Genomic DNA, 11,851 nt, shown 5'->3' on the forward strand with positions numbered 1-11,851 from the left:
GAAGGTGCCCTCGCTCCCTCGGCCCAGTCTGGGGACAGGCAACCTTCCCACACGCCTTTGGTTACTCTCGGACTTTCTTGGCTCAAGGCGGCCAAAGCTGCCGAAGAATCGCGGCCCAAGCACTGCTCAACACTGATCCAGCATCTCACATTCTTTCAGCTACTCTTCAGGGTGCTGTAAAGATCGCCAGAACTCGAATGGCAGAACATGAGGTTCGCACCGAGCCTATCCGGATCTAAAGCCCTTTCTTATGTCCCATCACATTCCTCAACCCTTAACCTAAGAGGACAGGCGCTGTGGATCGCAGGGTCTTTTCTTTGTTTTTTGGGGGGTTTTTTTGCCCAGTGGTAACTTTGGGCCCTGGTGCAGGATCCAACCCCGCGTCCCCTGCGCGCTTCCCACTGTCCGGCTGCACTGGCACAGACGCAGCGGTCCGGCCTGTTCAAAAACCCAGAACCCGACCCATCTCACTTCCCTGCCCGGCCTTCTTCTCTGGCCCTACCCAGGCGACCGACAGCAGCGCGCGCCGTCGCCTCGTCCGCGGGGCGGGTGGGTGGAGTCGGCTGAGCGGCCGCACTCGCGCCGCAGCTAGTGGGTCCTCTAGTGGCTCCTCTAGTGGCTCTGGGGCGGGGCTGTGGGGAGGGCGCCGACTGACCGACGGACCCCGCGGGGATGGGGAGTGTGGCTGCTCCGCCAGGGTCCTGCGGGTGGGAGAGAGGCTCCGCGACCACGGGTGTCCGGAGCCCCTCCGTGTTGTGCTAGAGATGCTCTTCCTCTCGGTGAGTTGTTTTTCTGTCGCTGCGGGCCGGCTCCTCGGCCTAGGTCACGCCCCGGGGAGGAGGAAGGAGCTGGGCCACCTCGATCTGTGTGGCCTGGATAGGGCAGGGCAACGGGGCAGTGACCAGCTGCGTGGACCTCCTCCCTTTGGGCATGTTGATCGCGGCTGCGCTCCATGTTCCAGTTTCATGCAGGCTCCTGGAAAGCTGGTGCTGCTGCTGCCTGATTCCAGCCGACAGACCTTGGGACCGGGACTGGGGCCGGCGCTGGCGGCTGGAGATGGCCGACCCGAGATCCGTGCACGAAACCAGGTTTGAGGCGGCGGTGAAGGTGATCCAGAGTTTGCCGAAGAATGGTAAGTGCGCTGCGTCCCGGCTGGAGAAGCCTCCTGCGGAGGCCGGAGGCCCCAGTTTCTGAACCTCGCCTCCTTTAGTCTTTCTGCTTGTAGTCTTGCTGATTTAACCTCCTTCGTTTCTGCGTTTAAAAAGGAATGTAATTGGAGGGAAGGTAAAGAGTAAAGAGTGTTAATTAATTACCTGCTGATCTTTCAGGATTTTGAGTAGTTTTTATTGCTGAAAACAGAAGTCTGTTACTTAATGACTGCGGATTTGGATATGTTTAAAAAAAAAACAAAACTGGGTTGGGCTTGGTGCCGCATACGCATGAAGTGTACTATTTAAGCCTTTCAGAAACTTTCAATGTGAAGGGAGGGAAAGGAAAGAATAACTATATTCATTTGTAAAATGATTTATTTTAGTAAATACATATGATTGTGACTTTTTTGTGTGTGCTATTCTCTTATTCTAGTGTTCTCTTTCTTATTCTTATATTGGGCCTTCTTGCAGCTTAGGAGAAAAGCCATTCCAGTTGTTCCTTTGTATTTAATGTGTCATTTCTCAGGCTACTTTCCAAAATTTTTCTCTTTATCTTTGGCTTTTAGCAGTTTGACTTTGATGTGTCCAGGTGTGGTTTTCTTCAAATTTATCCTGTTTAGAGTTTACAGAGCTTTCTGAATTTGTAATTTTATGTGTTTGACCAAAGTTGGGAAGTTTAAAGCCGTTATTCGAGTATTTTTTTCTGTGGAGAGGCTTGGCAAGGGGAACTTTTATCTTTTACTTCCTATCCTTCTTCATTGTATGAATTATTGTTCACAGTAAACTTATATTTTTTAAAAAGATTTTATTTATTTATTTGATAGAGAGAGAGGGAACACAAGCAGGAGGAGTGGGAGGGGGAGAAGCAGGGAGTCCCACGTGGGGCTTGATCCCAGAACCCTGGGATCATGACCTGAGTCCAAGGCAGATGCTTAATGACTGAGCCACCCAGGCACCCCTAAAATTGTATTTTTTATTATTTATTGATTGATTTATTTATTTTTAAGATTTTATTTATTTGCGAGAGAGAGAATGAGAGACAGAGAGCATGAGAGGGAGGAGGGTCAGAGGGAGAAGCAGACTCCCTGCCGAGCAGGGAGCCCGATGTGGGACTCGATCCCGGGACTCCAGGATCATGACCTGAGCCAAAGGCAGCCGCTCAACCAACTGAGCCACCCAGGTGCCCTAAAATTGTATTTTTTAAATGATGCTTTTAAGCACTATTACTGTGCCAGAGTGTAAAACTCACTGAATACTCATGAATACACCGTTATTGCAGTATTTAATATGTTTTCTATTTTAATCATGAATTGTCTTCGTAATGAATACTCAACACTGTTTAATAAAAATTCATTAAAAGAGATTCAAAAGGTTTTGAAAACAAATATACGTAAAATAGTATTCTTTTCGTAATCTCAAATGTCAAACTAGGGGAGGACATATGAGGGGTTTGTTATTAAGAGAACAGGGGCCCCTGGGTGACTTAGTTGGTTAAGGGTCTGCCTTTGGCTCAGGTCATGATCCCAGTCTCCTGGGATAGAGCCCTGCATCGGGGCTCTCATATAATATGTGTGTGACAGATTATACTTTATTTGGTGTCTTACACACAGAATATATACAATACCTTATCAGTTTTTGCTGTAATCTATTCTAATGTATATATCACTCATAACAAATAATAAATAAACTTAAAAAATAAACTTTTATATCTTATTTTGATTTACTGAAGATACTATGAAATGAGGCTCTTGGTGTTTTAAATTTAGTTTGTTTTATTTAAGTAGGTAACCATTAAAAAAATAAATAAATAGGTAACCATTTAAAAAATATTTTTTCAAATAAAACTTTATTTCAAAGCTTAAGAAAATACATAACCATTTTAACTGTAATTTCCCCATTTTTTTTTTACCTTTTATATAAAGAAGGACCATATTATTGAAATAATATATCTAAGAGATACTCCTAAAGGAGCATCTATTATATATAGATAATTGTTACTGTGATTTTGGAATTAATTATTCATTCTTGGCCAAACTTGAAACACCAGCTCTCAGCTTGTCTATGTTGTAATTTTTACAATGTTTATAAACTACTCGTTTTTTATTACTACATGTTATCTGTTTATTATGCAATCTATAAAGTTTTTTTTTTTTTTTTTTAAGATTTTATTTATTTGACAGAGAGAGACACAGCGAGAGAGGGAACACAAGCAGGGGGAGTGGGAGAGGGAGAAGCAGGCCTTCCGCAGAGCAGGGAGCCCGATGTGGGGCTCGATCCCAGGACCCCGGGATCATGACCTGAGCCGAAGGCAGACGCTTAACGACTGAGCCACCCAGGCGCCCCACAATCTATAAAGTTTTTAAAATACCTTTTTACAGTTTTAAGTTTTATTTTTATAATAATTTTGGTGTAGAATTAACATACAAACACACTGAATGTAAAAAATTTTAAAACACAAGTAAGCAAAAAGGAAAATAAATTAATCTCTATGCTTACTTTCTCCAGAGATATCTTCTTTAACATTTTGATGTGTTTCCTTCTATTCTGCTTTTTATGTATATAAATACTTATTTTGCAAAAATGGGTTACATTGGATATGCTATTTTTTTTTTTTTAAGATTTTATTTATTTATTTGACAGAGAGAGACACAGCTGAGAGAGGGAACACAAGCAGGGGGAGTGGGAGAGGGAGAAGCAGGCCTCCTGTGGAGCAGGGAGCCCTATGTGGGGCTCAATCCCAGGACTCCGGGATCATGACCTGAGCCGAAGGCAGAGGCTTTAATGACTGAGCCACCCAGGCGCCCCGGATATGCTATTTTTAAACTACTGTTTTTTCTCACTTTATAGTAGATTGTGAAATTTTTCTTAAGCCATTGTTTATACTTTCATGCCATATAATTTTTAAGGGCTGTAGTTATAAACTATTCTGTTGTATATATGTATCATAATTATTTAGGCAATTATTTATTATAAAACATTTGCATTCCAATTTTCCCTTTTATTAAGTATTGCAACTTATAACACTCATGCATACAATTTGAATTATTTTTTTTTTTAAGATTTTATTTATTTATTTGAGAGAGAGAGAGAGCACGAGCAGGGGGAAGGGGCAGAGGGAGAGGGAGAAGCAGACTTCCTGCTGAGCAGGGAGCCCGACATGGGACTCGATCCCAGGACCCCGGGACCATGACCCAAGCCGAAGGTTGATGGTTAGCTGGCTGAGCCATCCAAGCACCCCACAATTAGAAAATTTTAACATAAAAAAGGTTATAGAGGGGCGCCTGGGTGGCTCAGTTGGTTGGGCGACTGCCTTCGGCTCAGGTCATGATCCTGGAGTCCCGGGATCGAGTCCCGCATCGGGCTCCCTGCTCGGCGGGGAGTCTGCTTCTCCCTCTGACCCTCCTCCCTCTCATGCTCTCTGTCTCTCATTCTCTCTCTCGCAAATAAATAAATAAAATCTTTAAAAAAAAAAAGGTTATAGATATGCTAGGGACATATATGAAGGCTGATTTTCAATGAAATTGACGTGTCCAATATTACAGAGGTAGGAAGTGAGAAATGTCTTTTTTTTTTTAAGATTTTATTTATTTGTCGGAGAGCACAATCGGGGAGCGGCAGGCAGAGGGAGAAGCAGACTCCCGGCTGAGCAGGGAGCCCCATACGGGACTCAATCCCAGGACTCGGGGATCATGACCTGAGCTGAAGGCAGAGGCCTAACCTACTGAGCCACCCAGGCGCCCCGAGAAATCTCTTTTATCTTGGATTAATTCTTTTTTTTTTTTTTAAAGATTTTATTTACTTGACAGAGAGAGACACAGAGAGAGGGAACACGAGCAGGGGGAGTGGGAGAGGGAGAAGCAGGCTTCCCGCGGAGCAGGGAGCCCAAAGTGGGGCTTGATCCCAGGATCCCTATTTATTTGAGAGAGACAGAGATAGAGAGAGCAAGAATGGGAAGAAGGGGGAGAAGCAGACTCCCTGCTGAGCAGGGAGCCCAACTGGGGGCTTGATCCCAGGACTCTGGGATTATGACCTAAGCCGAAGGCAGATGCTCAACCAACTGAGCCACCCAGGCGCCCTGAGGAGTTGAATTTCTTAGTATTGAAGTTCCGTTAAGCAGAATGTACATTTAACTTTTTCATTTATGCTAGTCAGTTTGGTTTGTCACAATCTTTGAATAAAAAATACCTTATTATAGTTGCATAATGCAGTTATTCTATATTTTCATATATTGCTTTTTTTAAATGACATTTGCCAGTTATTTTAATAACACCTACAGCATGTTTGTTCACTTATTCTTTTATTTACTGGACTGTGTTAGGCATTGTTATTAAAGTGTAAAAATCTGAGATTATTTTTAATCAAAAGAGTATAGCAACTAACAGAGCCATAACGTTTGTTTCTGTAAGACAAAAATAAAAGATTATCTGAACTATTAATGAAATATTTAGCTAAGCTGATTTATAGCCTTAGATTATCGATTGTATTCTCCAGTGATCTGTATTTAATATGTTTCCAATAGGTTCATTTCAGCCAACAAATGAAATGATGCTCAAATTCTATAGCTTCTATAAGCAGGCAACTGAAGGACCCTGTAAACTTTCAAGGCCTGGATTCTGGGATCCTATTGGAAGATACAAATGGTAATTTCATATAGAGAGCTATGAAAGGAATTTTATTTTAGTGACATAATTATATGACTTATTTATGTGGTTATATATTATTCTGAGCAGAAGTGTTCTAACGTACTAGATCCAATTTTTATCTTCCATGTGCTTTTAACACAATTTCATACAAATAGAAAAGTCTTGGGGAAGAGAAGAGAATAAAACCAAAAGGTGTATCAAAGATAAAAAAATATCATTTTCAGTTCGTCTTTCCTTTGATAGAGTTTTTTTCATTTATTGTAAGAGCAACTCCCAAAGTCAGTTAAACAAACAAACAAACTCTTCTGCCTCTTGTATCTACCAAGAAAAATAATGACTTTACTTGCCAAGTGACACTGTTTGCCTTGAGCCTTTAGATGATAACTAGGTGTATGACTAAGGGACTACTGTGCTAACTTTTTATCTAGGCTGTGTCCCTCCTGTCCCACTGTACTTGAATAGAAATTTGATTTTTAATATACTTAAGAGAATCATAAAATAGCCAGAGATACCTCTGTAACATAGACTGTACGTCATGAACAGAGTATGCTAATTGGTGAAGCATGTCTTAAGAGCCACACATTTTGATGGCTTAATTTCTTTTTTTTTAAATTCCATTTGTTTATTTGAGAGAGAGAGAGAGAGAGCACGAGCAGGGTGAGGGGCAGAGAGAGAAGCAGACTCCCTGCTGAGCAGGGAGCCTGATGCAGGGCTGGATCCTAGGTGTCCGGGATCATGACCTGAGCTGAAGGCAGATGCCCAACTGACTGAGCCACACAGGTGCCCAATGGCTAAATTTCTTTACACTGAATTGGAAGTCCTTAAACTCTTTTGAGGATTTCTTAGTACTGTACTTTCCTCTAAGTTCTTTATGAATAGTCATAGATAATAGGTTAAATGTAATAGCAGTATATTACTTAATCTGTTTTAAGAAAATTGATTTACTTTATGATTTTTCCTCAGAAATGACCATTGGTTGATTTAAACTGCTTCTGTAAAAAGAAAGGTTTTCATTTTAGGCAAAAATTTCAAAGGACTGTTCTCATTATCTAGGGGTTTAAAAATGTCCTCTGCCTCACATTTTTGGTTTTTTTTAGAAGTAGGAAACCACTTGTCTTTTTTGAGTGTATAAGTTAGACTCTTGTTTAAATTAATGGAAACTTTTAAGCAAAACTTCTGTTCATTGAAAACATGGCTGTGATAGTTCATTTCATGTAGAGCTCTAAAATGTTCATTTATGTCACTGTTCTTTATAATATAAAATTTTTGAAGAGTTCCTAGCAAATATTTTTCAACAGTTTATAGTGTCTGTTCTATAGTGTATATAATATAGTCTCTGTAATCTATAGTCTATAGATGGGCTGTGTATTTACTAGTTTTAAATGCTATTTAAAAATCTTAATTTGACAGTTTATTTACTCTGGTACTTTTCTTTAAGATGGTACATTTAAAGTGATCCTTTGAGGGCATAGTATCTTTGTGTAGGCTTTAAGGAGGGAGCCTGTTTTAAATTAATGACCCTATAGCATTGACTATAAATTGCGTTCTGAGCCAATGGAAAATGTGTCTTTTTGTTATTTGGATATTCTCATTTCTAGGGATGCTTGGAGTTCATTGGGTGATATGACCAAAGAGGAAGCCATGATTGCATATGTTGAAGAAATGAAAAAGGTAGGGGGAATAATTCACAGCAGAAAATGAAAGTATTCATGGGGCACCTGGGTGGCTCAGTTGGTTAAGAGTCTGATTCTTTTTTTTTTTTTTTAATTTTGTTTTTATTTATTTATTTGACAGAGAGAGAGAAACAGCATGAGAGGGGATAGGGTCAGAGGGAGAAGCAGGCTCCCTGCCGAGCCAGGAGCCCGATGTGGGACTCGATCCCAGGACTCCAGGATCATGACCCGAGCCGAAGGCAGTCGCTCAACCAACTGAGCCACCCAGGCCCCCAAGAGTCTGATTCTTGATCTCAGCTCAGATCTTGATCTCAGGATGAGTTAAAAAAAAAAAAGAAAGAAAATGAAAATATTCAGAGCAGCTCTAATTTAATTTGTTATCAAGCAAATTAGCTGCTTTGTTTTAAGGAACAAAGAGATTATAATATATTAGGATATACCATCTAAGTTATTGAATTTATTAGTGCTTTATCTGTCTCCTCAATGTTCATCTTAAGATCAATGTTTTTTCCTTAAGATCACATTGTAGTGATGTGATTTTTTTTTTTTTTTTTAAATCTTCCCTGTCTTTCTCTGTTGTCAACTTCAGAAAATTTGGAAATAGGAATCTTTTGAAGTACTGAAGTCCCTTTCTCAGGAATCTGGGAAGTACCTGGGCTGTCTTGGAACCACTTCTGCTTTGGAACTTTTGACTTAGGAGAAATAGTTAACAACCCGGCCCCTCAGGGTTCTCATCAAGTTGGACCCACAAATTGAGATATTCCTATCACAGGACTTTTTAGTAACAAGCATTTTTCTGGGAATGCAGAGATCCTTCAGAAGCAGAATAAGATAAGGATTCTTTTAATGTCTCTGGTAATTAATAAGGAGGGCATTCCTTACTAACTAGCTCTTTTAAGTCTGTTCAAGGGATTGTTTTGAGGAGCAAATTTATGAAGAAATCTGGATTTTATTTTTTATTTATTTATTTTTTTTTGTTAGAAATCTGGATTTTAAAGATACTCTTAGTGTCTTTTTATAAAGCACCATTTCTATTTTGGAACTGGATCAGAAATTGTAAAATTTAGGTCTGTTTGATAATCTTAAATAAATTATCTGTGAACATAAAGAAAATCTGTACAAAGGAATAGTTGCCAGATTGTTTGGCAGTGTTAATTCCTAGAAGTAATTTCTGTTTGGTTGGTTGAGATTCATTTGTTTTGTTTTATTTTGTTATCTTCTGTACTGCTCAAAGTTGTGCCCTTTGTTAAATTTTCACAGTTTTTATTAGTGGACCTGGTTTATCTATAACAGAAGGCAGAGTTTAGTCCTTTTGGCTGTTAACTATATCAGTAGCACAATAACAAAGGCGCCTTTCAAAAGCCTTTTTGGTTTGGTAACTCTTCCTTTTCTTTCTTTAAATATCATTCTAATTTTTAGGACACACTTCTATCATGTAAAGTTGAATTGACACATTAGGTAAAATTTACCCATTTTCCCTATACGATTTGATTAATTAATGATGTACTACAGTTTAAAGTGGGAGGGAGATGGATTTAAACTATACTGCTGCCTTTTAGCTGTCTTAAGATACTTCCACTGCGCCTGTAGATTTCTGTAACACTTCTCTAATTAAAAGGATATACCAACTATTTCCATTCAGACTTTTAAAATTTCATTTTTCATATGGTGAATATAATAAAATTTATAGTAAACTTTTAGAGATAAATCTAAGAATGTTAGGATGCCCATCGATTGAAAATTTGATTAGTTTTTGAAAGAATTTTCAGAGATTTGCTTTTGTGGACATCAGCAGATTAAATTGTATGCTTTTAAATAATGATGTTTCGGGGCCAGTCAGAGGCACCTGGCTGGCTCAGTTGGTAGGGTATGCAACTCTTGATCTCAGGGTTGTGAGTTCGAGCCCCATGCTGGGTATAGAGATTACTTAAAAAAATATATATATGTATTAAATAATGGTGTGGGGTAGTACATTGTCCCAAAGATTTGATTACTGAATTTGGGGCTTTTTAATTTTTTAAAAGATTTTATTTATTTATTTGAGAGAGAGAGAGGCAGAGGGAGAGGGAGAAGCAGGCTGAGCAGGGAGCCTGATGCTGCACTACATCCCAGGACCCTGGGGTCATGACCTGAGTCGAAGGCAGATGCTTAACTACTGAGCCACCCAGGTGCCCTGGGACTTTTTCTAATTGCAATAATTTACTAACTGAACCAGTTTTTATTTTATTTTATTTTATTAATTTTTATTTATTTATTTATTTTTAAGATTTTATTTATTTATTTGATAGAGATAGAGAGAGGGAGAGCACAAGCAGGTGGAGTGGCAGGCAGAGGGAGAGGGAGAAGCAGGCTCCCCCGCTGAGGAAGGAGCCTGACGTGGGGCTCGATCCCAGGACCCCCAGGGATCATGACCTGAGCCGAAGGCAGCCGCTCAACCGACTGAGCCACCCAGGCGCCCCCTGACCCAGTTTTTAAATTATATTTGTAAATATAGTCCACTGTGCTATTGTTCTTTAGAATTACTCTTTTGGTATAAATTTCATTCTGTGCTTTTGCCTTCAGATGTTTAAGGAACTTATCAATTTAATTTATATCTTATAATAGATAATGTTTTGTGGAAAATTGCTTTTTGTAATTTATAAACTGTTCAGTGAAAAACACAAAAAGTTGCTGGAATCAAAAATTCTTTTAAAATAATTTAATAGGATTTTAGCTTTGAGAGAATAGAATAATGCGGTTTGTGGGAAATAATTTTTCTTATTCCTTTAACTAAAGTTAATTTTGATTCATTATCAAAAGGAAATACAAAATTTTATTTTCTGTACAAATTTTACAGGCTATCTTTTTTTGTTTTTGTTTTAAAGATTTTTATTTTTAAGAACCTCTACACCCAATGTGGGGCTCAAAATTACAACCCCAAAATCAAGAGTCGCATGTTCTACCGATTGAGCCAGCCAGCCGCCCCCAAATTTTATAGGCTTTCTTAGTGAGGATTTCTGGAGAATTCAGCCAGAACTTGAATAATATGCAGTATGTGTGTGGGATTTAAAGAGAGATCGATGTACTCAACTCTGACTGCACATTGAAATCACTAGGGTGATCTTGTTTAAAAAAAAAAAAATGCCCCAGCATAACCCCAGACTAATTATTTCAGTATTTCTAAGAGGATGGGATAATCGCTATACTAGAGGGAAGATTAGAACAGACTCTCATAAAGGATGGAAGCTGAAAGTTACCATGGCTGAGGGTCTGGTCTGTAGCTCTATAAGTCCAGAACATTGGCTTTCTCTTTTTAAGGCTTGACTGATGATAGCCATCTTTTGGAGATTTAGGGAAAAACCAGAATGTGAATTTCTTTTTTCTTTTTTCCCCAGAACGCTAATTCCTTAAGTTACAGTGGGTGTTACACTCTTCTAGTGCACAACAGGCTCAGGATTGAGATATAAGACACTCCTCAAAATGTCAGAGGCACTTGAGAAACTGTAAGATTGTCTACTGAACAGAGAGAGCGTAGAACACTTGAGATTTGGATGACATTAAAAGATGTGTTCATCTTTTGGTTCATCTTTTTGATTCAAAAAAAACAAAAAAACTGAGGAATTTAATCTTTGCTTGCTTTACAATACAGCGTATCTGTACCTTTGATAGGATATTTTCATCATACAGAATTGATGTTTCTTACCAAGGAAATGTGCTAGAGAAACCTAGAAAAATTATTGTGCTTTGGATGCTGCTTTTAGAGTCCATGCAGCTCACCAAATAGTCTTCATTTGGATAGGTTACAATCCAAATGACTTGATTCAGTTCACCTATATTGTAAATAAAATCTTCTCTGGGCTTAAGGAGTAGTTACCTAGACTGAGATTTGGCTGGCATAGTTCATTCTGTATAATCTCTCAACACACCCCCGCCTTGTTTATTAAATTCCTTGTATGTGCTAGATGCTGGAAATACAGGAGCGATGAAAAACAGAGGAAGGTCTTGTTCCACTGAGCTTACATTGTATTGCGAAAGATAGGCAGTAAGCAAACAATAAAGCAGGGAGAGTGACTGAGGAGTCTGAGGTTGTTCCTAATTTTAAAGATACAAGTGGCCACTTTAAAACTGTGTATAAGTGAAAAATATGCAAAAATGATAGGATTTGGGTTGCTTAAAGTAATAAATGTGTTCATCTTAGTAATAAAAGTAATATATGTAAATGAAAAAAATCCAAACATCAAAAAAAAAGTATAAAATGAAAAGTGAGTCTTCCCTATTCCTCCATTTTAATTGTTTAAGTGATAATTACTTTTAGTTCTATTTTGTAGATTGATTCGGAAAACACATATATGTATCTATATCTTCTTATTTAAAAAGAGAAAAAAACTAATAATGGTATCATACT

The 11,851-nt window shown here is 38.8% G+C and overlaps 1 protein-coding gene across 1 annotated transcript in view; it reads left to right on the forward strand.

Moving 5' to 3' along the window:
- Positions 1 to 699: 699 nt before the first annotated feature.
- Positions 700 to 11,851, forward strand: part of ACBD5 (acyl-CoA binding domain containing 5) — a gene marked incomplete at its 3' end in the record, with an annotated part of 25,000 nt that continues 13,848 nt past the window's right edge. The window contains 5 exon segments of the mRNA XM_034985937.1: positions 700 to 779; positions 962 to 977; positions 980 to 1,132; positions 5,671 to 5,791; positions 7,393 to 7,465. Of these exon segments, the coding sequence (XP_034841828.1) occupies positions 765 to 779; positions 962 to 977; positions 980 to 1,132; positions 5,671 to 5,791; positions 7,393 to 7,465 (378 nt within the window).

The sequence above is a fragment of the Mirounga leonina genome, unplaced genomic scaffold, assembly GCF_011800145.1.
Source record: "Mirounga leonina isolate KUSES-001 unplaced genomic scaffold, KU_Mleo_1.0 Mir_367, whole genome shotgun sequence".
In the NCBI taxonomy this organism is placed as follows: Eukaryota; Metazoa; Chordata; class Mammalia; order Carnivora; family Phocidae; genus Mirounga; species Mirounga leonina.